The 27,042-nt window shown below is 45.6% G+C and overlaps 1 protein-coding gene across 5 annotated transcripts in view; it reads left to right on the forward strand.

The window, feature by feature from the left end:
- LOC123356689 (rap1 GTPase-activating protein 1-like) overlaps window positions 1–26,107 on the forward strand; it is a 58,018-nt gene extending 31,911 nt beyond the window's left edge. For 2 of the 5 annotated variants that reach the window (XM_045000105.1, XM_045000096.1), the window contains exons 14-24: window positions 3,080–3,151; window positions 3,350–3,436; window positions 5,137–5,271; window positions 7,641–7,790; window positions 10,110–10,213; window positions 11,926–12,042; window positions 12,414–12,540; window positions 16,731–16,833; window positions 23,790–23,875; window positions 24,043–24,112; window positions 25,284–26,107. In XM_045000105.1, the coding sequence (XP_044856040.1) occupies window positions 3,080–3,151; window positions 3,350–3,436; window positions 5,137–5,271; window positions 7,641–7,790; window positions 10,110–10,213; window positions 11,926–12,042; window positions 12,414–12,540; window positions 16,731–16,833; window positions 23,790–23,875; window positions 24,043–24,066 (1,005 nt within the window). In that variant the 3' untranslated portion in view covers window positions 24,067–24,112; window positions 25,284–26,107. The remainder of the gene's footprint in view (window positions 1–3,079; window positions 3,152–3,349; window positions 3,437–5,136; window positions 5,272–7,640; window positions 7,791–10,109; window positions 10,214–11,925; window positions 12,043–12,413; window positions 12,541–16,730; window positions 16,834–23,789; window positions 23,876–24,042; window positions 24,113–25,283) is intronic. The other 3 variants (XM_045000099.1, XM_045000100.1, XM_045000103.1) reach the window with 3 other exon arrangements.
- Window positions 26,108–27,042: the final 935 nt, after the last annotated feature.

Raw genomic sequence — 27,042 nt, forward strand, 5'->3', positions numbered from 1 at the left:
TCTATAACTAGCTAAGTGATAAGAATACACCTAACTTCTTAAAGTCTAGGCCTTTGCAGACAGGCCTGAATATCTATATCCTAACATGAGCTAAACCACCTCCCAGTGTAATGCAAGATTTTAACTAGCCAGGTCTCTAGTGGGAGATGGTCTTATGGCTTAGGGAACTAGCCTGGGACAAGAGAGGTCAGGCATTGAAGGGTGTGCCTATCCTCTAGTGCCCCCTTCTGGCCAAGCATGGCTCAGGGGGTCTGGCTCCATTTCCCCTCTTGGACTCCTTAAAACTCCACACCAGTTTTTCTCTTCCAGTAATACCCTGGTTTATTCTCATAAACTGTACCAATCAAAATAAAGTCCCCAGAGTCCAAATTTTATCCGCTCCAGCTACAACTTTAAACCAAATATAGAGCCTTAGCCCGCTTCTCCTCCAGCTGACCTTTTTTCCCAGTCATACCTCCCCCTGCTGGTTTTTCCCTTGTTCTGAGGGAAGAGACAATATATACAGTCTTCTTCCCAGAGCTTGTCCAGATTAGCTGGGAGAAACCTGTCCTGCTAGTCCCGGGCTTTTAAAGAAACAATAGCCTGGATTTTCCCCAGGCCTTAACTGTTCTCCTGGGACCATCCTCCTCTTTCCCAGCACCAACTTTGCCTTCTCTAGGTCTTCATTTACTCTAAAAAGTCCCAGACGTTAAGGGACATGAAAAAGAATAGGTGTTGATTGACCACTAGTCCTTATAATCCTTAAGGAGACAGACACCCTGCTATGTCTGTGTGTAATCCCTGGCTCTGCCACAGATTTCCTTTGTGATCTTGGGTGAGTTGCTGCTGAATGCGTCTCCTTCAGTTCTCCATCTGTATAATGGGAATAAGAATAATGCTGCTCTACATTTCAAGGATACATTAATTTAATGATTGTAAGGTACTCAGCTAATGTAATGAAGGCCATATGTGTGTGTGTGTGTATGTATTTATGTATGTAAGAAAAATGCTATATAAACTGAGTATATATTACAGTAGAACTATGTTAGAAACTAATTGGGGATTGAGGAGTTCATTACATTGAATATCTCAATACTGCAGCAGATACTGTCATAAATTTCAGTCTGGTGCACTGCATCACTTTCTTTTTGTCCTTCAAACCACAGTAAAGTGATTTCCATTGCATTGACGGCATCAGGATGTGAAGGGATGTTGACTTGTTCTTCATTGGCATCACTTTTGTTATATTCTTTTCCCCCTATCAGGGAAAATGATTTGGATAAATGGTTGTTCAGAAGACTGGATTCATAAAATTTATGTTCTTCTGTGGTATAATATATTATTTAGATATACACTTGGGACTTAGCTGGCATAGAACTGTCTGCTGACTACACTACAGACTACATGCTGTGGAGAAGTATTGCCTTTGATTTATTTGAAATGTATTTACCCTTAATTAAATCAGATGCCCCTTAGTTTTGTATTATGGGACTGATTCACATCACCGGATGTTTTCAGGGTCCATGACTTCTGTTTCTGTTCTTATACAGGAACTCCACACTTAAAGTCATCCTGGTTAACGTTGTTTCAGTGTTAAGTTGCTGATCAATTAGGGAACATGCTCGTTTAAAGTTGTGAAATGCTTCCTTCTAAGTCGTTTGGCAGCCGCCTGTTTTGTCCACTGCTTGCAGGAAGAGCAGCCCGTTGCAGCTAGGTGGTGGATGGTTGGAACCAGGGTGGACCAGCAGCCCCCCTATCAACTCCCCTAAGTTCCCTGTGTAGCAGCTGTCCCTCCCCCCACTGCCATGTGCTGCTCCTGCCCTGTGCCTTGGAGCTGCTTCCAGAGACTCCAGCTTGCTGTACGGGGGGGTAGGGGGAAGAGGGGAGCTAATGTCAGGGTGTCTCCCCCTTCCCCCCTGCTCCTGCACCCCGCTTACCCCATCTTCCATAGAGCAGGGGGGACACATGACAGATGGATGGAGGGAGCTTCTAGGCCAGGGGTCGGCAACCTTTAAGAAGTGGTGTGCCGAGTCTTCATTTATTCACTTTAATTTAAGGTTTTGCTTGCCAATAATACATTTTAACTTTTTTAGAAGGTCTCTTTCTATAAGTCTATAATATATAACTAAACTATTGTTGTATTTAAAGTAAATAAGGTTTCAGAATGTTTAAGCTTCATTTAAAATTAAATTAAAATGCAGAGCCCCCTGGACTGGCAGTGTGAGTGCCACTGAAAATCAGCTCGCGTGCCGCCTTCGGCCCCCATGCCATAGGTTGCCTAGCTCTGTTCTAGGCAGTAGCTGCGGGTCTCAGATCTCAGCAAGCTGATTTAATTAACAAGGCAGTGTACTTAAGCCTGGGGTCAGCTACTTAAAGGGGAAATGCGCATTCTTTCTCTCACACACAAGGTGTGTGTCTCTGTCTGCCCTCCCTCCTTTCCTGCTGCCTTGTAGAGTGTTGTGAGAGTTAACCCTTGAGGGCTCAGTCAATTGCTAGTTCATTTAGCAGTAAGGCATTCCCTGGGAAATATCCCACCCTCTGACTCCTCCACCTCAACCAAGCTTCACAATCATCATCACTGTGTACCAGTATTAAATTGTTTGTGAAGAAAATTTCCCTGGAACCTAACCCCCTCATTTACATTAATTCTTATGGGGAAATTGGATTAGCTTAACATCGTTTCACTTAGGCCTGGTCTACACTGGGGGGGGGTGTCGAACTAAGGTACGCTATTCGCATAGCTGAACTTGAACTACCTTAGTTCGAACTACTTACCCGTCCAGACGCCGCGGGATCGAAGTCCGCGGCTCCCCCGTCGACTCCGCCACCGCCGTTCACGGTGGTGGAGTTCCGGAGTCGACGGGAGCGCGTTCGGAGTTCGATATATCGCGTCTAGATGAGACGCGATATATCGAACTCCGAGAAGTCGATCGCTACCCGCCGACCCGGGCGGGTAGTATGGACATACCCTTAAAGTGGCATTTTTCAGGAACATAACTACGTTAAGTGAGGAGTTACTGTACAAGCTCATCGCTGTGAGAGGATGTGACATTCTGGTTCTTGTTATGATGTTGAAGTGGTTTCTTCTGTATTGTTTCAGGTTTCAGTAACAGCTCGAGATGACGTCCCCTTCTTTGGACCCCCACTCCCAAATCCAGCCATATTTAAAAAGGTTTGTGTCTCTGATGAGTCCTGTAAGCAAGCGATGCAGGGATTAGTTGTGTGATTTACACACTCTGTCACCTCTAGGTTGCTGTTTCCAATCTGGCTTCAGGATGGGGCTGGATAACCCTGGGGGGTTAAGGAAATGTATATCCAGAGCCTTTCCTAGGTTACCATTTCCAATCTATACTTCCTTTTTTTCCCACAGGGTCAAGAGTTTCGTGAATTCCTCTTGGCTAAGCTAATCAATGCTGAGTACAGCTGCTACCGGGCTGAAAAGTTTGCCAAACTAGAGGTGAGTCTGTGTACTTGAGTGTTCACATTAATATTTAATAAATGCAAAAAACGGTTAGTTTTTTAAGGCTGCACAATTAATGAAAGATATAGCAACACTTAGGAAATTAAAGTCCCTTAAAAATAAAATAAAGTAAATTAAATGTTAACTCAGCCTCGTGGTGTTTCTTGTATGTTTTATTATATATATCTATATTAAAGTACACATTTTACCCCTCCAAAACAAGAACACTATATCTGGCATATGTGCAAAGTGGCTGCTACTAGAACTCTAGTGGTTACATTACCTGACTTTGTACAGTAAAAGCCACCCAATCTTAATGTTGCATTAACTTAGATTTTTGCATTTGATTCAGGGTAGATTGATTTAAATTAGCAAGTACAAAATCTTGATTTAAATACCGTAATCAATTTTAATCTTGTTTTCCATTTATACTTTTTAGTTATTTTCCTAAATAAAGGTTTATTTGCACTGGTTGATAAGCATTAAAGCATATTAATTTGCAACCATATCTTTTTACACTAAATTTGATACTTCTTTTTGCTAGCCAGGAGGATTCACTATATCTATACATATTTATTTAAGCAATTATATTGCTTAACATGCATTTATTCAAATTCTTAATTTTTACATTTGTTTATTAAGGTAGAAGATGTGAATTATACATTTCTTCATTTACTAGATTTTTTTCTGTGTGATTTGTGTCAAGCTGTATTTGGATGGAAATTGGAATATAGTTTAAACTACTTAATAAATTAAAAATGTAAGTTTATGAGAATATGTTTGCATTTAAAATTAACTGATTTACTAACCAAAGTACGTATCCTCTGCAGTGAGTGAACTGTACTATTTTTTTCTGGCAACATGTCCTTCAAGGCTTTAGAACTAGTAGGCCTCATCTTCACACCTAGTTTTTATTCATAGATTGGAAGAGGGAGACGAGCTTTCCTGCTTTTTAAACTCCCGGTCCATTTCTTAACTTTGAATGAACTAGTCATTGAACAGAACTAGTTGAATAAACTGAAATGAAGAAAATATTTGTGTTGTGCCTGCAAAAGACTATCTATAGCTAGCACTTCAACAAACTCTGGTTCCAGGTGCTTAGCCACTGTCTTCCACCAGTTCAGCAGTGTGACATTCTTTAAAACTTTGGCAGCAAACGTGTACTGATTAAGATTATATTTTGTAAATTTAGTTTAAATTATTTTTAATAGATTGTAGTAAGTTTAGGCCTTTAACATAGGTTGTCATAATTTCAAATAGGTTTATTTTTAAGAACAAAAATGTATTTAATTTAAAGAGAGAAAATCTGATTTAAATGAAGAAACATATTTATTTATTTATTTATTTATTTTAAATAATCAGATTTTATCCACCCTGATTTCATTTCCTAGGCTCTTCTAAGATGGGCTGAGGGAAATGGAAAACAGAAGAAATGAAGAAAAAGGGCACCAAAAATAGCTCAAGGCAGTATATCTGCCTTCAGAATGGGGGGAGAATAAGGAAGTTAGAGAAGGGTCTACATTTGGAAGAAATCATATTCCTCTTAACACTAGACAAAGTGGGATGTATCAATTATATCTGAAACACAGGAGAGTTCATTCTCTCTCTCCCCCTCTCTCTCAGTGCTCTGTCCTTTCTTTTTTCTGTTATTCTATTCTGTCCCTTTTCTCCCACTCTCTCTCTCTGCCCTGGTGTAGGAGCGGACTCGCAGTGCCCTTCTAGAGAGCCTTTTTGAGGAGCTGCAGCTCCGTAGCCGCAGCATGATGGGCCTGGCCTCTGGGGACGATGACAAGATGGAGAATGGAGGTGGTGGCTTCTTTGAAAATTTCAAGGTGAGAGATCAAGAACTGTTGCAGCCTCTTAAACCAACCCCTCTTTCAGAGCGGCCGCCACCCAGCTCAGTCCCAGTTCAGCACGTGTGCTTGGGATGGCAGGGAGTGGGGGGAAATGTGGCTCCTTCTCAACAGCCACATTTTGCAATGTATTTTTATATACACCTCTACCTCGATATAACGCTGTTCTCGGGAGCCAAAAAATCTTACTGCATTATAGGTGAAACTGCGTTATATTGAACGTGCTTTGATCCACCGGAGCGTGCTGCACCCCCCCCCCCCCAGCACTGCTTTACCGTGTTATATCCAAATTCGTGTTCTATCGGGTCGCGTTATATTGGGGTAGAGGTGTACCTCACAAGGAAAAATGCAGCTTCTCACTCCCCACTCAAGGGAGATGCAGCTTGGCACAGTACAGCATCCCATGCTGCTCCTAATGTGAGGCCTCTGGGTGGGATGAAATGAAGCCCTACACCCCCTGGCCCTAGCCTTGGCCCTGGCTAGCATCTAGTGGCAGGGAGGACCCAATTCCCCTGATGTATAGAAAAGAGATCAGGAGCTTGCAGAAGGAACTATGATGGGCTCGGGGGGGCAGAGCCTTTTGTCCCCCAGCAGCACATTGGCTCTAGCCTAGCTCCAGGACAGCAGCAGCAGCTGGGAAGGTCCCATCTGATGGTTGTATCTCACACAACTGTTGCTGTAGTATCTAGATACTTTAGAATACTGAGATACATCTTTTTCCCTCTAAAAGCACAAGCTCTTTTTTGTATGATGAGGAGGCCAATCTCCAGGAGCACAGGGTCAGGGTGATGTGAGAGAGGGAACGCATATACCAGTGATTCTCAGATCTCAATGGTTCAGAAGCCAAATTAGTGATCAACATTACCCAAAAGAGCCACAGTAGTATGAATTCATTGTTTCATTTACTTTCTCTCTCTCTCTTTATATATACTATTCTCACAGCAAAATGACTGACCAAGTATTCTACAATAAAAGCATCCTGATTGATTAATAACTTAGCTTGGTTAATAAATAATTGAATCATGGTATTTTAATATCATGTGCTGCAAAAAGCTGCATGAGACCCATTGAAGAGCAACTTGCAGCTCCTGAGCCTCCTGTCTGAGTATCACTGGCCTACTCAAACAGGAGGGAATGAGTGTGCTGGTTCTCACTCCACTGCCTGCATCCAGGGCCGTCCTTACCCACATGCAAAGTACTCAGCTGCGTAGGTCCTGGTGCCCTGCGCAGCTGTGTGCTGCTCCAGCCCCTGCTCCGGCTCTTCCCTAGGGCCCCTGCCCCTGCTCCACCCCCACCTCTTCCCTGCCCCAACCCCACCTCTTTCTGCTCCTGCCCCACCCCAGCCCGCCCCCTCTCTCCTGAGGACTCCAGAAGCTGTCGGGCCTGCACCCAGTGGTAAGTAGAGGGACCCGGCCCCAGTCTGCTCCACTCCCCTGGCTCCCAGCTGCACCGCCGGCGAGTGCTGGGAGGTGGTTCCCCCCTGCCCCCCAAGCCTGAAAGCAGAGCAGCTTTTCACTCCACTTCCCACTTCCCCCCCTCCCCCTGTCCCCCACCAAGGCCTGGGGCCAGCCCCCCCGCTCCCCCTCACAGGTACCAGCAACTCACTTGGCACTGTCAGCCCCCTCATCAGAATTGCTGGGGACAAAATGGGCTAACTCCCCACTCACCTGTAGAGGTGGTTGGTGCAGGTCATGGCTGAGTCCCCTTGGTGGGGTGTGTTTGAGTGAGTAGCTTGCAGCACCTGTTCGGTGGATAAATAGAAAATGTCAGACTCTGTCCAGTGCCTGTCGGCATATACCCCCAAATCTGTTTTTCTGGCCTCTGGCAGCTGCTGTGCATCGCTGTGTTCAGACAGCCTTTTAAGGGGCTGGAGAAGAGGGAGGGGGCCTGTGAAGTGGCTTTTTCAGAGTACCCTGGTTTCGGTGGGGCAGCTTCTCTCTCATGGCCATTGCATAGGCCTGCATGGGACTGAGCCCTCCAGCCTTACATGGGGATTTGGTCTCTTTTCTTGCACTGGGTATGACTGTGTGAGGTAATGCTGGCTTTCTGGAAAGTTGTAGTGTTGGTGGGGAATCTGTTTATCGTCTGCAGGAGGATGGGGGAGACTGAGAGCAGAGGGAACAATCTTTCACTGACCCGAGGGCAAATAGACAAGATGGGACCAAACAGGCCTTTCCCGTGGGTAATTTTTGGGCTACTGAGCTCTAGTGGGGAGGGAGGATATTTCTGATACTGGTGTCTGTCCCCCCCCCCTGCTCCCCTCCGTGATGCTCTTCGTACTGTCCTTATGTGTGTCTGTGTGTGTATCTGTGTCTCTTCGTCTGTCTCTCTGTCTCCCTTCTGTCCAGCGGGTGATCAGAGGCCGCAGCCAGAGCCTGGATACCATGGGGATAGCCATGAGGAAACAACAGCAGCCGGCAACCCCGCCCAGCCGCCCGGCTACTGCCGGCCTTGCTCTCAACCAGAGTGTCGCCGAGGGCACCAAGGCTATTGCTGCGGTAAGGTACCGCGAGGGAGTGCCATTGGAAGGGGCCAAGAATGTCTCTGATCCTCCATGAGCGACCCACATATTTTGTCCCTCTATCCCTATTAGTGTGTCCCTCTGTGAATCTTTTCTGTTTGTTTCATTCCGTTTCTGTCTCTGTGTGTCTGACTGGGTGTTTCTTTGTGCATCTCTCTCATGTTGAGTCTGTGTCTCTGTTTTGTCTTATGTCTCTGGGTCCCGTTCATCTACACACTGGATCTGAGCTTGGCACAGGGCTTGAGAGGAAGGGCAGAGGTGGCTTGACATCACCCTTGTGCCACCCTTATCCTGGACTAGCTGTGGATCTGCATATTGCTCTAACCAAAAAGACCATACACCTTGATTTTACCAAGACAGTCCCGGTTTTTTATATGATGAGAACTTCAGGATGCTGGAACTGTTTCAGTGTTTCACTTCATCAATCAAATGTTCATTGAACAACAGTTCAGTGGAACAAGCACTCAGCGGGATGAACAGTATTTGGAGTGAGAGAAAAGTTAGATGAGCACAGGCACTGCCAAAACCATTCTTTTACTTGATGTGACTGTTAAGGATACTTGGTTGGTGTTGCATGACAAACTCATTCAGAGCACTACATTCCAGGAGAAATGCTCCATTCTGAGAAATATGCCTGTGTCACTGATAGAAGTAACACCTAGTTGTATAAGAAAAAGTGCACTCATGTCTTCTGTATGAAGATTTCATGACCCCCGAAAATGTTGCCACAAAAGTGGCCTGGTTTCTGATTCTGAAAATATGGTTACTAGCTAACTCACACCTGGCTGCCTAAGGCTTCTGCACTGGGGCTCCAGCAGGGCTGGTGTAGTGCCAAAAACACCAGCTCTGTGTCAACCAGGGAGGTCCCTTTCTTTGAGGAATTGCTGCCCAGGGGACAGATGTTATAGCTTTACAGATCCTTATGTCTGCACGAAGGAGCCATAGAGTAGTGATGAGCTGGGCCCTTCCTCTCTCTCTCTGAGTCTGTATGTCTGTTGGTTTCTTTGGGCTTGTCTACACTGCGACATTGTCGACAAAACTTTTTTCTTTTACGGGTACTTTAAAAAGCCCCCCTGTGAAAGACAAAAATTTTGCCGACGCAAGTGGCAGTGTGAATGCAGTTTTGTCAGCAGGAGCGCTCTCCTGCCTACAAAGGTAACGCCGCTCACTGGGCTGGAAGTATTGTGTCGGCAAAAGTGCTGACAAAATACCGACAGAGAGCGTTCACACATGCTGACTTTTACCGACAAGGCTGTGTCGACACTGCCTTGTCACTAAAAGCTGCATAATGTAGACAAGCCCTTTGTGCCTCCTTTCAATCTGAGTTTATGCCTCTCTTCCAAACTCTTTCGGTGTCTCTCTTTCTGACATTGTAACTCTCTGCCTGAGCCTCTGTCTCTCTTTCCATTTCTCTGACTCTGTCTCTCTGCGTCTCATTCTGCCTGTCTGTTTTAATTCCTCGCTGTCTCTCCTAGCATCTGTGTTCAGGGCTGGATTAACTCTCCTCTGGGCCCGGGGCTATTATATTTTGTGGCGCCCCTGTATACAAATCTTTTTCCTAGGAGGGAGTTTGGTGCAGGAGGGGACTGGGGCAGGGGATTGGGGTGCAGGAGGGGGTGTGAGGTCTGGAATGGAGTTTGGGTTCAGGAGAGGGATTCTGATCTAGGGCAGGGGGTTGGGATGGAGGAAGGGGTGTGTGAGGTGAAGGCTCCAGCACGGAGGCCCTTACCACAGGCAGCTCCTGGCCCAGCGGCGCAGCAGGCTGCCTGCATGCCATGGTCCCACGCTGCCCCCAGAAGCGGCTGGCTGCTAGCACGTCTGCAGCCCCTGAGGGGAGGGGGACAGTGTGTCTCCATGCACTGCCTGCGCCTGCAAGCGCCACCCCCTTAGGGGGATGGTGCTGGGGGCGGTGGCAGCACGCGGAACTGCCTCCCCACCCCTGTCAGGGACCGCAGAGACGTGCTAGCAGCCAGCCGCTTATGGGAGTGGTGTGGGGCCACGGCAGGCAGGCAGCCTGCCTGCACGCCCCGCTGTGCCGTGGGACTTTTAGTGGCCCGGAGTTGGAGATCACTTCCTCCCCTCTCTTCCTCACTGACAGCTTGTGGGAGTTCTTCCTTCACATTCTGGTTCCTTGGGGGCTCTGGGCAGCACTACTACATATCAGAGATGATGCAAGGAGAGAGGGTCTGGGATCCAGGTTGCACACTCCCTCTCCCCCTCCTCCAGTACTCCACTGCTTTGTCTCTCACACTCCCCTCCCTCCTTCCTATAACTTCCTTACTCACCTTCTCTCTAGTCCTTTGCCCTGCCTGGGAGGAGCCCATCACGCACCCGAGGCAGCCACTTCCATGGGCGTCGTAGCAGTGCCATTGGCACTGAGAACATCCAGGAGGAGAAGAGGTAAGAGCTGTGGGAATGACTGGGGTGGGGTGGGGTGAGATGAAGAGTGCTGGGGCAGTGGAGGAGAGATGGAAAGAACTGGGATCAAGGGGAGATGGAGGATGGTGAAAGCTGGGGGAGGCAAGAAAAGGGGAGATGGAGAGATGGGATCAAAGGAACAGGAATGGGGGCAGACTGCAGGAGAAAATAGGCCTGGGACCCAGGGGAACTGAGAGGAAGTAGGAGGGGAAAGAAGTAGGGGAGGGGTAGACAAGCTGTGTGCACGTGAGAGGGGAGTGGAGAAAAATAATTTTTTTCCATTTTTTTAAAATAGTAACTAAATCTTGTGACTTTTAAAAGAAATAATTGTGCAACTTCTCTAAACATGCTATAATCAAAATGGCTGAATTTTGAGATTTGCAGACTATCACGGAAGTAGCCTTCACTGAGGAGGAGAGCACAGCTTTCTTCCAGGTCTTGATGTAGCTGAGTTATGAGCATTTGAAAATTGCACACTGAGCAGTAGAGGTTATTTTGTTAAGCTCTTAATGGGCCCCTAAAGGGGTGCTGTACATCAGGGGTTCAGTGTATGCCAGACCCAAAGCCCAGTCCTTTGAACTGCTCTATACACCACATGAAACCTTCCCTTCATGAAATCCAGGAATCTGTCAAAGGGCTCAGTGTAGAGGAGAAGAGAACCCCCCTCCCAGAATGTATACAGCTGTGACCAACAGCATGGGTAAAATCTGTGCCTGTGAAGTCTCTCCGCATGTCTCTTTCTCTTGCCCTTTCTTAAGAGAGACACTGACAGACTTATTTTTATTTAAAATGATGTATTTTTTTAGAACAATAAATTATATGGAGGCAAGTTCCCATTAACAATGTATCTAAAATAAAAAACTGTCACAACACTTGCACTTTTTGTGGCTTAACTTTAACAACAATTGTACATCTCGTATAAATACATTCCTCAGCCCAGCCCTTTATATGTTACTCACCTCCCTATCCGCTTCAAGAATGTTTAAAGATTTCCTGCAAAGGTGGAAAAATGGGTCTGTGCCCTTCTTTGCTTCTTTATAATACAGAAAGAAGGTGTTGGGTTTCTTTAGATTTTCTTCTGCTTGTTTTCACCTTAGATATATGAGGAATGCTAAGCTTGCTCTTCCCCGCATTTGCTGGTTGACTCATCAGATGACTTGAGATGAAGACTGGGAGTTTTCTCAGCTCCTAATTGAAGGGGCTGCACTGCAGAATAATTCACACAAAGAGATTTCCTCACAAATATATTAGTTAAATAGGTGTCTGCAAAAACACGTTTGATACAGTCTGAAAGAAAAACCACTGCTGCTCTCAGTTAGTCAAATGTCACCTCCATGGTATGTTTGACACTAAATATACTAAATCTCCAGTCAACTGTAGAGTCTTCCAGGTTAGATAAGATCTGAATTTCTAGTGGGATGGGGGTGGGGGGAGCAAGTTGAGAAGAAATTTTGAAAACTTAAACCCTTTCAGGTCTTTTATTTTTATCATAAAGAAGCATAAAAAGGCCCAGTCCTGATATGTTCTTCCTTTGTAGACCACTTAAGAAGATTGCTGTGTTCCAAACTGCCCCAACCTGCACCTTGTACCTGTGTCCCCCATAGAAATCCCTCTCTGTATTTCCCCTTGTAGGAAGCATTAAGTAACACAGTGGTAACTCATGTCTCATGTAGCTGGTTTTCCTTTCACACCAGTAGGGATGTTGCTGACAGAATCCAGAAGGTGCTGGAGAGTCCAGGACCCTTTTTTGACCTGAAGTCTGATGGCTCCTCCAGTCCCAGTTCCCCAGAGTTCCCAAACAGGAAGAACAAGTGAGTTGAAAATGGTCTTTCTGTTCAGGAGAAACAATCGGTGTCCCTGGGGAAGGCTTCAGCATGGCGGGTGTCTCATTTTTTATCCCCTCACATAGGTACCTTGAATGTGGTGGCTAGTGATTAGAGCCAGGGATCAGGAGCCAGTTCCACCAGGTTCTATTCCTGGCTCTGACACTGATCATGGGATGAGTAGACTTCCCCTCTCTGGATGACCCCCCATCAATATGGATGATTACAATAAAGCTGCCCCACAGGGACTTGTAAGGCTTTGTTACTGTCTGCAAACCACTGGAAGGGTCTTGGGTGAATGGTGCAAAATGAGATTTGCGTATCACAATGATGGTGATAACTTTGGACTTGGATTTCAGAACCCTCTCCAATCAAACCTTGGGATATTGTGTGATGCAGCCACTCTCACGCTCCTCATCCAACGTGAGCAGCTGCTGTAGTGGAGTGAGGGAAAATGAAACATCTGAGGAAGAGGAGAATGAGACGGTGAGTGTAGGATTTATGAGCCCTAAAATACAGAGATTCCCTCCCCCTCACACTCCGGGTCCCCCCTTCTCCTGCCTTCCCCTAACACCAGCTAAGTCCTGTAATGATAATTGGGGCCTAATAGGTCTACTCCGGGTGTGAGCCTAACTGTGGGCAAATGGATAAAAATTTGTAAAGTATTACAGTTATCTACAACAATGGATGCTGATGGGAAAAGCTGGAAAAGGTATATAAACAGTGAATTAGTCCGAACAAAATTAGTCCCAGGGTTGTGAGTTCAATCCTTGAGGGGGCCATTTAGGGATCTGGGGCAAAAAAAATAGTTGGAGATTGATCCTGCTTTGAGCAGGGGGTTGGACTATATGATCTCCTGAGGTCCCTTCCAACCCTTTTATTTAAAAAAAAAAAAAACCTCAAGGACTAAGCTCATGCCCGGAAAACAAAGTGTGGGACTGGAAGTCAATGGACCAAATTAGTGTATCAGAAAATAGGCCTAATTGGTGGGCAAAATAATCATAGACTAGAAGTATAGGACTGGAAAGGACCTCAGTGGGTCATCTAGTCCATTCCCCTGCACTCAAGTCAGTAATAACTAGACCATTCCTGGCAGATGTTTGTCCAACATGTTCTGAAAAACCTCCAGTGACAGTGTGACATTCCCCTGATGTTATCTGGACTCTGGGAGCCAGCCTTACCCTGTTCTGCTGTGAGAACCCCCACTCCTGGGCTGTTCACGCACAGCCTCCAGCATGTAAGCTGCTCCCAGCTATGTGAGTGAGCACTTTTGGCCAGCCGCTGCTTGGATTGTGCAACCGAATGACACTAGTCAATATCTCCGGTCCCAGACACAGCCCTAGGAACCTCCGTCTTGCAGTGTCCCTTGTTCCTGTGAGGCTGGGCTGGGTTTGTCCCATACATGCCCTGATGAGGTGTGAACTGCTCCTGGAGAGTTTTGCCTGGGCTTGTTTTAAGCCATGAAGTCACATTTTCAGCCTCATAACAATATACATAAAATAACAAAAATGCTCCGTGCATCATGAGCCTTCCGAAGACACCCAACATGACAAACTTTGCATTGGATACCACACAATCTATTATAAGGATGAACATGGGGGTGCAGGGTGTTCCCCTGAGGTACAGAGCGTCACAGACGGAGATTCCACAACTTCCCCAGGCAATTTATTCCAGTGCTCAACTACCCTGACAGTTAGGAAGTTTTTCCTAATGTCCAACCTAAAGCTCCCTTGCTGCAATTTAAGCCCATTGCTTCTTGTCCTATCCTCAGAGGTTAAGAACAATTTTTTCACCCATCTCCTTTTAACAACCTTTTATGCACTTGAAAACTGTTTCCCGCTCAGTCTTCTTCAGACTCAACAAACTCAGTTTTTTCAATCTTCCCTCATAGGTCATGTTTTCTAGACCTTTAATAATTTTTGTTGCTCTCCTCTGCACTTTCTCCAATTTGTCCACATCTTTTCTGAAATGTGGCTCCTAGAACTGGACACAATAATCCAGCTAAGGCCTTATCAGTGCGGAGTAGAGCGGAAGAATTACTTCTCATGTCTTGCTTACAACACTCCTGCTGATACCTCCCAGAATGATGTTCACTTTTTGTGCAACAGTGTTACATTCCTGACTCATATTTAGCTTGTGATCCACTATGACCCCCCAGATCCCTTTCTGCAGTACTCCTTCCTAGGCAGTCATTTCCCATTTTGTATGTGTGCAACTGATTGTTCCTTCCTAAGTGGAGTACTTTGCACCTGTCCTTATTGAACTTCATCCTGTTTACTTCAGACCATTTCTCCAGTTTGTCCAGATCATTTTGAATTTGAATCCTATCCTCCAAAGCACTTGCAACTCCTCCCAGCTTGGTGTCACCTGCGAAGTTTATAAGTGCCATTATGTAACTAATTGATGAAGATATTGAACAGGCCAGGACTGAGCCCTGCAGGACCCCACTCAATATGCCATTACAGCTTGATTGTGAACCACTGATAACTACTCTCTGGGAATGTTTTCCAACCAGTTATGCACCCACCTTATAGTAACTCCACCTAGGTTGTATTTCCCTAGTTTGTTTATGAGAAGGTCATGTGAGACAGTATTAAATGCCTTATTAAAGTCAAGATATACCAGATCTGCCACTTCCTCCCATTCACCAAGACTTGTTACTCTGTCAAAGAAGGCTATTCAGTTGGTCTGACATGATTTGTTCGTGACAAATCAGTGTTGACTGTTACTTATTACCTTCTTATATTCTAGGTGTTTGCAATTGATTGGTTGATTATTTGCTCCATTGTCTTTCCCGGTACTAAAGTTAAGCTGACTGCTCTGTAATTCCCCGGGTTGTCCTTATTCCCCTTTTTATAGAATGGCACTATATTTGCCTTCTTCCAGTCCTCTGGAATCTCTCCAGTCTATGAGTTTTCAAAGATAATTGCTAATGGCTCAGATATCTCCTCAGCCAGCTCCTTGAGCATTCTAGGTTGTATTTCATCAGGCCCTGCTGACTTGAAGACATCTAACTTGTCTAAGTAACTTTTAACTTGTTCTTTCCCTATTTTACATAAGAACATAAAAAAGCCATACCGGGTCAGACCAATAGTCCATCTAGCCCAGTATCCTGTCTTCCATCAGTGGCCAGTGCCAGGTGGGATTCAGAGGGAGTGAACAGAACAGGAAGTCGCTGAGAGATCCATCCCCTATTACCCACTCCCAGCTTCTGGCAGACAGAAGCTAGGGACTCAGAGGCTAGCTGCAGATCGTACCTCATTTTCACTGGCATTCATTGTGTTAGACATCTGATCACTACTAACCTTTTTGGTGAAAATTGGAACAAAAAAGTCATTTAGCACTTCTTCCAGTTCCACATTTTCTGTTATTGTCTTTCCCCCCTCACTGAGTAATCAGCCTACCCTGTCCTTGGTCTTCCTCTTGCTTCTAATTATTTGGAGAACATTTAATGAAGGGATGAGCAGTTCCACTTATCAGTCCCTCTTGGGGTCCTCCAAAAGACTTTTTGGGGAAAGTTAGAAGATGGTGGCTGAATGAAAGACCAGAGTACAAGAAGAAGCAAGTTTCACCATCATGGCTGCCACTGTCTCTTGGGACCCTGGGAATCACCATGACACTGCTGGGCCTTTGTCATCCAGATCCTGAGAGATGTCCTGATGAGACTTCGCCAGAGAGAGGGACCCAGATGACCCTGCTACCTCCATCAGCTAAATGCCAACCACCACCTGGGATGGGAGACTTTATGTCTCCCTCTCTCCCGCCACCCGGCGACATCCTTTTCCTTCCCTACCTTATTTCTTTTCCTTCTATCTCTCTCCTTCTGTTTAATAACAGTCTGGCTTAGCTGGCCAAGACTGCATTTTTATTTATTTGTTTATTAATTTTTACAAGACTGCTGTAGGCCTGCCACCAGGAAGGTAGCAAAAAGCAATGTCTTAAATGGCCCAATGCTGGTACAAGTTTGCCAGGTCTCAGATGGGGGTGATCAGACCATGTGCTGTGTTTCTCCAGCAGCAAGATTGCAAATGAGAGTCAGCACCAGAAATAGAAGCTGCATTTTCTATCTTTTCTGTTCCCTTTTATGTGTGTCTGTGTCCGTGTTGTTTTGTTTTCAAGAAAACAGGCTCAGATTTCAGAGGCAGCTCCAGCTCCTCTCAGCTAACTTCTTTTTTCCTCATAAAGGACACTTATTGTCCTTTTTAATACCATCTAAGATTGCCAGATGGGGGATTTCCTTCTAAAAACTCTCTCCAGCTAAAGGCAAAGGGAACAAGAGACATTATTAAAATAAAAGCCTTATGTAAAACTTTATATTGCAAATGCTTTGACTATTTTTCCTTCTTTTCTGCATCGGTAATAAAAGGTAAAAGATTTGTAATGGTGTGTTTGCCACGTTACTAAGTAGGCTGAGGTCCCTGTATACCAAATGCTGAACTGTTTTTAATGTTGGACAGTGACACATTAACAGTGACTTTTTGGGCCCATTTAGTCCATCAAAATTAATACAACAGTTCCCCAAGAGATTCCCCTCCCCCCACACTCCGGGTCCCCTCATCCAGTTGTGTCCTCCCGAGAGATCCCCTTTCTTTAAATTCTACTTTCTTCTGCGTCCACCGGCTTTGTCCATGTTTACAAAGTGCCTTCCTAAAATATCCCTTCTTTCCCCTCTCCAGGAGCTGATGTGCTCTCTTGAGGGTCCTCAGAAGCGGGATTCCCTGGTTCAGAGTGTGTGGCTGGATGACAGTGTGGGCACACCCAGTAGTGCTAGCTCACCAGGTAAACTGTGCTCCTACCTCCCTCTCTAGAACATGTGAGGGTGTGGAGAGGTAAAGAGACAGCAGTAGCACCTGTTCTCAATACCCAGAATGGGAGGGGTGCAGGAAGGTGAAGTGGAGTAGCAAAGAGCAGGAGAGGAACTCAAACTAGTGAGGGAGCGTAGAGAAGGGGGACAGGGAGATGTGGGGAGAGAGTTTAGGATGGGGGCACTTAGGATGTGCACAGTATAAATGCTTTGATACATATGGGAGTGGGGAGATGGGGGCGGGGACAGACTTTAGGTTAATCCTGTGGACAGAATATATATATGTGTGTATACAGAGAGAGATTATAGATAGGGCTCACAGACCTGTCCGCTATTATGGTCGCCTGACACTTCCCATGATAAGACCCTGTTTTCATTTGGTTATAACTTTGCCAGACTTTAACTGTTTGGGCTGAAATTGCCAATGCTGGGTGTTTGCCTCAGGCTGATTGGGGAATGGGGGCAGGGGGAAATCAGTGAAATTGGTTCTGCTGTTTCTAACAATTAGATTACCTTGTTTTGCCCATGTTAAAAAAAAAATTGTGAGACTTTTTCTCAGAACAGCTCTTGTGCCCCCATGGTTTGGAGCAGGCAGGGATTAAAATTTGGAGCAGGAGGGTGTCAGGGATGTGACTTTCGCTATCCCTGTGAGAATCCAACCAAACTAGGCCAGATTAAAAGCCTTTGAAAAAATCACAGTTTGCACATGCTCAGCACACACTTGCTAGAGCTTAACAACTAAAATCTCTGAAGTCCATTGTCACTGAGCATACTGCATCCCCTCCTAGCACTGACCAGCAAGTGCATGTGCCATCCCCACAGAGTGACTGAGCATGTCCCGTCCCCTCTCATCTTCTGCACGTGACAGGACTGCACCTGTGCCACCTCCATGGAGCAATGCAGCATATTCCAGCCCAGGGCTACAGGAGCTCAGACTGACTTCTCCTGTCGTTGATGCTTCCAGCTGCTCTAGACTGGGTTGGGGCTGGGCAGGGGCACTGGAACTGAGAGCAGGGAGCCTGTTTCTCCTGTTCTGTCAGTGACATTGCCCCCCCCCCCCCGACAGACACCCAGGCTGCATGGAAAAGGAAGCCATTTTATTACAATGCAGAGGGGCCAAGAGCGGATGGGTAGATGGAAAAGAGAATATTGGGACAAGTTGTCGAGTGAGACTGGGACTGCAGGGGGGAGGAAACTGTGACTGTGAGTGGAGGGGGGCAGGTTGGGACTGGTTATGCATAGAGACTGGGACAAGGAGCTAGGGAGGGCCTGGGTGGGGAACATGAGATGGGATAAGTAGCTTAGGGAGGGAGACTAGGACTGGAAGCCAGTTTGCAGGGGGGATGGGGGAAGGAGGAGAGGGACAAATTGTATGAGGAGTTGGGAGGGGGAGACTAGGACTGGCTGAGCAAGGTGACTGGGATGAGAAGCCCAAAGAATGGAGACTGGGCCTGGGGAATGGAACCAGACATCACTCTCTGCAGTAACAGTCGTTTTCCTCCCTGCAGGGCTATATATCAGGCTAACATTGATATTAAGTTAGGGGATGGAGCCAGGCCTCAGGGTTTCCATAGCAGCAGCAGTGTGTCCCTTTCATCATATCCCTTGTAGTGCCCTGGCAATGGTGGTATGTTGGGTGGCATTCAGGTCCCTGCCTCAAGTGGTCTGGTGTTACTGGGAGTAGCGGGGAAGAGGAGATGGTGTGAGGTGTGTGGCAGGAGAACAGACTTGTAATGGGGCTGGTGTTCTGGAACATGGAGGCGCAGGAGAACCTGAGAAATTAGAGCTATTAGTGATCTATTACAACTACGCCGATTTGTGAAGTAGGTCAGCAACTCAGTGTGTAAAACTCTGAAACTCCATGGTGTCAGCTCATACTGGGATGGTGTGAACCAGTTTTTGTAGGATTTGGTTCATGTAAAGCCCCAGAGAATATTAACTCTGCCCTCTAGTGATGCCATGCAGCAACCATACAATTAAGATGGATGCCTAGCAGAGTCTGTGATCCCACATTAGACTAAACTGACTTTTGGAGACATTTTTTTTCCATATTGTTTCCTCTGGTGTCTCCGTCTAGGGCAGAATTAAAGTTGTTTGGGAGTCCTAATTTAGCATTCTCAGATCTTAACACGGTTGCCTGTCTTTAAAGTTTAACTTGAACTCTGAACCTGCTGGGCACATAATGCTTGTTTTGGAGATAATTACATCATCTCTGTAATATTTTTTCACCCTAAAATGCTTCTCTGATCTCTCAACCCTTACTCCATTGTAATTCAGTGATTGTCTGGGAAATATACAACACAGCTAGGGACTCCCACCCCATCCCAGTCAGTGCAGAGTCCTTAAGAGGGAAAAGGAAGTAACATTTTACTGAAAAACATGGCAGAGATTTCCAGTGCAATAACAAACAAGCAGATTAGTGCCCCAAAGGGATGAAGTGGGAGGAGCAGCTCCAAATGCCAATTTCATTGTAGGGTGTTTTTTGTTTTGTTTGTTTAATTCTTCTCCTCCGCCCTGAAGTTCAGCAGGTAGGAGGGGTGGTGGGTAGTTCCAGCAGCAACATGGGGACTAGAAGTAATTAGCAGCTACCACAACAGCACATTCCCCTCAGCAGCCAGCTAGAAACCCACATATCATCACTTTCAGGGATGGAGTCAGGCTGCAGGGTCTCCAGAGCATCCCGCCCTACTGGACTATGTAGGAGCCCAGGAATTAGGTCAATTCCATGTGTACAGAGCCAGGCCTCAAGGAATCAACAGCAGGAAAATACCCCTTCCTGGAGGGGCAAAGAGGAGTCTGGCCCTAATGTTAATACTGGGGTAGAATGAGGCTTTAAGTGCTCTGTGACAGAGGTGGCAGCGCTCCACTAACCTAGTGCATCATGGCAATGAATGAATTCTGGATTTGGATCCCAGACTCTTCCCAGTAGCCGAGCATTTCTCTCTACCGGGATATTGGGGACTAGAAAGGTTAGAACCAGGTGTTATGTTTGCTGAAGCAGTAGTTCATCCCTTCATGCAAGTCTATGTAGGAGCCCAGCACCAATATCAACAGAGGTTGGAGCCAGGACCCACACAGCATGCCACCATACGGGGCTACATGGGATCTCAGAAATTAGGTCAATTCCATGTGTAGGGTCAGGCCTGAAGGACAGAACAGCAGGCAAACATCCCTCCTTGCAGGGTTATATAGGAGCCTGGCAGGAATGTTAATACTGGCCAGTTAATACTGGCTCTGTACATAAATACTAAATGCCCAAAAAGCCACAATCCAACAAACAAGGAAGACGACCATATTGGTTAAAAAACTGACATGGTTTAGAGGGGAAATGAAGGCAGCTATTAAAAATGAAAGAAAGGGGACATTCACAGTAATGAATATAAATCAGAATCTAGCAAATATAGAAAATTGATAAGGGAAGCAAAGGGACACAAAGAGAAATCTTTCAGAATTAAGGACAATAACTTATCATGATTATTATTGATAATAATGCAGAAAAGGCAGAAGTGTTCAAAAATATTTGTTCTCTATTTAGGGGGTGTAGTCAGTTATATCATAGGATAACATATTTCACAGTCCATTAATATCTCAGGAGGATTTTAAACAGAAGCTACTAAAGTTGGACATTTTTAAATCAAAAGGCCCAGATAACTTTCATCCAAGAGTTTTAAAAGTGCTGGCTGAGGAGCTTGCTGGACTGTTAATGTTTATTTTCAATACGTCTTGGAACACAGGGGAAGTTCCAGAAGACTGGAAGAAAACTAACTTTGTGCCATTATTTTAAAAGGGTAAATGGGATGACGTGGGTGCTTATAGTCTGACAGTGATCCTAGGCAAGATAATGGAGTGGCTGATAGAGGCCTCTTTAATTCTTTATGCAGGGTAATGTAATTAATGCCAATCAACATGGGTTATGGCAAACAGATCCTGTCAAACTAACTAACTTGATATGTTTCATTTATAAGATTACAAGTTTGGTTGATAAATGTAATAGTGTTGATGTAACAGACTTCTGTAAGGGATTTGACTTGGTACCACATGACATTTTGATTAAAAAACTGGAAAAATATAAAATTAAACTGGCACACGTTAAATGGAGTAAAAGCTGACTAACTGATAAGTCTCAAAACGTAATTGTAAACGGGGAATCATCATTAAACGGGTGTGTTTCTAGTGGAGTCCCACAGGAATTAGTTCTTGGCCCTATGCTGTTTAACATTTTTATTAATGACTAGGAAGAAAACATAAAATAATCACTGATAAAGTTTTCAGATAACACAAAAGTTGGGGTAATGGAAAATAATGAAGGGAATAATGAAGGTCACTGATAGAGAGTAGTCTGGATCACTTAGTAAGCTGGGTGCAAGCAAACAGTATGTGTTTTAATATGGCTGAATGTAAATGTATACATCTAATAACAAAGAATGTAGGCCATACTTATAGGATGGGTGACTCTATCCTGGGAAGCAGTGACTCTGAAAAAGATTTGGGGGTGGGGTGGATAATCAGCTGAATGTGCGCTCCCAGTGCAATGCTGTGGCCATAAAGAGCTAATGTGATCCTTGGGATGTATAAACAGGTGACAAATTGGAGAGAGTCCACAAGAGGGCAATGACAATTATTAGGTGGCTGGAGCACATGACTTATGAGGAGAGGCTGAGGGAACTGGGCTTGTTTAGTCTGCAGAAGAGAAGAATGAGGGACGATTTGATAGCAACCTTCAGCTACCTGAAGGGGGGTTCCAAAGAGGATGGAGCTAAGCTGTTCTCAGTGGTGGCAGATGACAGAACAAGGAGTAATGGTCTCAAGTTGCAGTGCGGGAGGTCTAGGTTAGATATTAGGAAAAACGATTTCACTAGGAGGGCAGTGAAGCACTGGAATGGGTTACCTGGGGAGGTGGTGGAATCTCCTTCCTTAGAGGTTTTTAAGGCCTGGCTTGACAAAGCCCTGGCTGGGATGATTTAGTTGGGATTGTTCCTGCTTAGAGCAGGGGGTTGGACTAGATGACCTCCTGAGGTCTTGTCCAACCCTCATCGTCTATGATTCTATGATTCATCTATGAATCTCAAGTAGGGGTAGAGAGGTTGTTTTACCTCTGTATTTGGCACAGGTGCAACTGCTGTTGGAATACTGTGTCCCGTTCTGGTGTCCACAATTCAAGAAGGATGCTGATAAATTGGCGAGGGTTCAGAGAAGTGCCACTTGAATGATATTAGAAAACATCCCATCTAGTGATAGACTTAAGGAGCTCAATTTATTTAAGATTAATGGATGACTTGATCACAATCTGTATGTATCTACTTGGGATACAAATATTTAATTAAAAACCGTGAGGAGTTCTTGTGGCACCTTAGCGACTAACACATTTATTTGGGCTAAAACCCACTTCATCAGATGCATGGAGTGGAAAAAACAATAAGCAGAATATATATTATAGTACATGAAAAGATGGGAGTTGCCTTACCAAGTGGGGGGGCCAGTGCTAACGAGCCAATTCAGTTAAGGTGGAAGTGGCCTATTCTCAACAGTTGACAAGAAGGGGTGAATAACAAGGGAGGGGAAATTATTTTCATAGTGCTAACAAGGCCAATGCTATCAAGGTGGCCCATTTCCAACCATGGACAAGAAGGTGTGAATATCAGCAGAGGGAAAATTACTTTTTGTATATTTAATAATAAGGTCTTCAATCTAGCTGACACAGGTATAACATGCTCCAGTGCCTGGATGTTTTAGCTAGACAAATTCAGACTGGAAATAAGGCATAAATGTTTAACATTAACCATGGGAACAATTTATCAAAGATTGTAGTAGAGTCTCCAATCTTTAAACCAAGATTGGATTTTTTTTAAAAAAAGATATGCTGTAGGAATTATTGTCCTATTTCATACTGGGCAAGTCACTTAAACAAAACTTTTCCCAGGTGGTCACTGATTGTGTGTTCCTCATTTTTTAGGAGCCCAGTGTGAGATCCTGGGGTCTGATTTGCAGAAGTGCTAAAATCTATAAGAGCTGTGCTTTGAACATATGAACTTCTATGAGTCTCAAATTGGGCTGCCAAAATTAATGGACAATTCTAACTAGTCTTTGTGCCTCAGTTCCCAGTATCTACAATGGGGCTAATATCACCCCACAACCTCAGAGGGGTGTCATGAAGATAAATTGATTATAGTCTGTGAAGCACTCAGGTACTGTAGTGAAGAGCACCAAAGAAAAGCCCCTGAAGAAATTAATAATATTGAATTCAGAACAGTGTTTAAGTAGTGTGCAGTAAATAAGCCCTGGGGCCACACGCTGAATAACACAGAGAAAACAAAACATTAACTGAGCACTATCCATCCTATGTACTGAAAGAGGCAAGGGTCCTGTGGAAAAAATAATATGTAAGTAAATAATTATGCCTATGCACTAGGAGGCTGAACTAAGGCTGCACAGGCAGCCTTAATTCTAGCATTTCCTCACTTTCAAGTGCTTGACTTTACAACTTTAACGATGTTCTTTTAAAATAGTTTTCTGTGTGTAATAGTAGACAGAGACACGGGTAGTGGGGCTGAAATGAGGGGAGAGAACTATGCACATTTGGAGTGGTTGGAGGCAGTGCTTAATTTGTAATGAAAGGTGCCCGGGCTCAAGCAATGTTTATACTTTCATAACAGACGCAGCAACCCCACAGTTGCTGGGGATATGAACTGTCAAGCTTAGAGGTGCTGGAGTTCAACCCTAGTAAGCCCTGGATCAAATTAAGAACTGTTGGAGAGCAGCTTTGCCACATGCAGGCAAACTTACCAGACAATGCAAGAGGTTGTAGGGATCAGACAGATGGGGGTGATGGCTAAGGGGTGGAGACAGATTATGGAATACAGATTGGGGTGACGGAACTGTTTTTCCCATTCCTGGAAGAGCTCATTTTCTTGTGTGCTTGGCTCTCTTCTAGTAACTCGACTGCTCCCTTCTAGCAACGCTGCAGGCTCCGTGGAGAAGGGGAAAGGCAGCAAGGCAGATGCTCAGCGTTACAGCCCGGTATGTGCCAGGCCTCCATGTGCTTCCATCCTCACCAACACCCAGATGATGACGGGGCAGGGAGGAGCTGGTCTTGGTGCAGGGGGCTTTGTATGCTCAGGAGGCCAGGGTGCATGGGGACAATGCTTCAGGGAAGGTTAAAGAACTGCCATTTCCTTGTTCTACAGGCCTCCATTTTGTGCTGTGTGTGATGTCATCGCTGGAGGGGTGTCACGGTGCATGCTAGGTAATGCACAGGTAACTGACACACTAGGAGCCTTCATGCCCCTGGATGGAGGGTTGGAGGCAGGTGGCTGAACTGTGAAGGATGAGAAGGGGCCTTTTCCCCACCCCCACAAGGCAGATTCACAGTGAAGCAACATCCTAGTGGTTCCCACCCCTTCCATGGCCACTCCCTGTGCCCCTACACATTTAGCTGAGCCCCCTTCTCTGGCAACTTCTTTGCACCCCACTCAACAACATAGCCTTTCCCAGCCACCTCTCCTTACTTCATCGTACTCTGGCCCTTCTTAGCGCTGCCCCCCTTCCCTCCAAATGCTCTTTCAGTTTCCCACTTTGCTCAGACATCACCCATGGTTCCCAGGGTTTTCTTATTTTGCTGAACCATCTCTTGCTCACCGGCTAGTTTTGTGTCTGTCTCCATGTCTGTCCATTGGTGCAATGTGCTTCTCTGTGGCAGTGTTACAGCTTATTCAGATAGGCAGAATGTGACTATGAGCTACTAGACAGTTATAATGGGGTGAGTGGTGGCAGGGCTAGAGAGAGCACTCTGAGCAGCAGGATCCCTAGGGGTTCTGAGATGCAGTGGGAGCAGTTTCTCTGGTTTCATTAATGTCTTGGTGAGTGAGTTATCCAGGTGACAAACTTCCTTGCTGACCTGACAGCAAAGTAGCACAGTGCCCCATGGGTGGTGTGGATGTCAGACTGACACACACTCCCCCCAGAGACCGCAGACTTAGCAATAGAACCGTGGGGGAGATGGGGTGGCAGAGGAAACACCCATGGGGAAGGAAGTACAGTATATTTAGAGCAAATAGCTGATTTTCAGTTTACTGGCCCTTCTCAAAAGTCAGAAAAAAATTGTTTCGGGTTCAACAAACCATTTTATCTGGCTTTTGAGCTTTTTAAATGTTTGTCAATTTTTAAAAATAAAGTTGAAGTAAACGTCAGCACAAAGTCATTTAGAATTGAAATATCTAAATATTTCATTTTGAAAATGTGTCTAAACAAAACATTACTTAGACTAAGATCTTTAGGGGAGGGACCAGCTCTGGGATGGAGGGAGGTGGTTAGGTTGAGGAGTAGACAGAACAAGTGAAGCCAGATGGTCCCTTCAGAGGAGTGGTAGCTGTAAGATTTGGGTGAGCGGAACTTGCTTTTACTGTGTGTCTGGTTGTCTCTCTCTCAGGATTTGCTGCTGAAGTGAAGGGCCTGGCTACTCCTCGCCTTAGAGATTCAGAGGAGAAAAGCTGGATTCCCAAGACTGCTGGCACTTCTGCTTCCTCCAGTGATGGTTGTGTCAAAAGCAACCAGAAAACCAACCACGAAACCAAATGTGGCATTAATTCATCCAAGTATATCATTCCAGCTCAGCCACCTCTGGGGCCAGGAACAAGCTATTCCACTAGGGGATTTCCATCCACCAGTGGAGGAGAGAGAGTGAAAAGGGAACACTTTCAGTTTGGTTTTATTCCTGGTATAAAACTTTCCCCGTTGAGTCCAGTGCAGAAGGGTTCAGATAGTCTGTTCATGGTCTTCTCTTCTTAGGAAGGCAGCACTTAAGAGTCCATTCTTGAGGCAGCAGAGAAATCCAGTTCACGAGTGCTGCCCTATGAATTGACATGGACTATGTCATTGACCTCCAAGGTCATTACTGTAACCCTGTCATTAAAGAGAGGCCGAGGCCCTGAACCCATTGAGGGCTATGCCTGTCCCCTCAGAATGTGTGTACATGAAGGTCTCTCCTTCCCCCATCTTTCATCACACTGCAAACTTAGTGTAGGAAACACTGTCCCGTTAGGAGTCATTCTTTTTACAGTACCTGATAAGTTCCCCAGCCTTGACCTTGAGGATTTCATTTTCCCTCTGTATCTTCTCCCTTTTCTCTCTCTGCCCACCACTCTCTGTACCCTGCGGTAGCAGGATGTGTAAATGTGAATCTCTGACCCTCGCTCCATGCTTGTGGTGTCTGTGTGGCATCTTGGGCTTGCAATAAAAGGAGATTGTGACCAACCGACCCTGGGCTCTGTGAGGCTGTTGCTGGGTGTGCTCATCTTCATGCTACAGTCCTCTAGAAATACTCATGATGCTAAGACAGTTCGGGCCAGTGCTTATTTTGTTGTCATTGCGGGGAGGCGGGGAGGGGAAGGTGTGAAAGGAGGAGAGAAAGCGAGTTCACTTCAGCCACAGAATGTGACTTCTCACAGTGCTAGTCCCCAGTTCCAAAGCAACAGTCTTTCCCCAACCCTGGTATGTGTCCCATCCCCCACATTGCCCAGGAGACAGAAAAATCAGTCACCCAGGCTGTTCTGGCTCCCAGCCAAGTCACACTCATGCCAGGGAGAGCTATCTCCTACCCCAAACATGTGACTCCTAGAGCTGAGATACTTAACATCTCCCTAACCAAGCTGCTAGGAGTTCTTTCTCCTAGCCAAGACACTAGCATAGCTCTTACTTCAGCACAAGCCCAGCCCCACCCATCAAGGCTCCTTCCAACTTAGCCCCTACTAGGGGTGACTTACCTAGGAAAGTGATAGAAATAATCATGTCAGTCTTCCGCTCCTGCTTTTCTCTCCCCCTCACACGCAGAGGTACAAGGTGGGACAATAGGCTAGCTTTGTGTTTGTTTATACTAGCTACTGGGGTACTGTTCAGGCAGAATTCCAAGTTAAATGGCTTACGAGTCTGACCTGATATGGCAGACAGGTAGGTCATTGTGCCGCTTGAAATATCAGTCTGTTCTAATAGAGAGTCCTAGATATTGCTGTATTTGTTTCTTATTTTGTGAGGCTCCTACCAATGCACTGTACAGGCACCTAACTTGGGGCTGAGAATTCCACTAGGCTGCAGGGATCTAGCTCAAATGTCATTTTTCAGAGTAGAATAAATTACATTTTGGGGGTGGGGGGGGGGAATAATCAGCCAGTGTGTCCCCACAATGCAAAATG

This window comes from Mauremys mutica, chromosome 1 (assembly GCF_020497125.1).
Source record: "Mauremys mutica isolate MM-2020 ecotype Southern chromosome 1, ASM2049712v1, whole genome shotgun sequence".
NCBI lineage: Eukaryota > Metazoa > Chordata > Testudines > Geoemydidae > Mauremys > Mauremys mutica.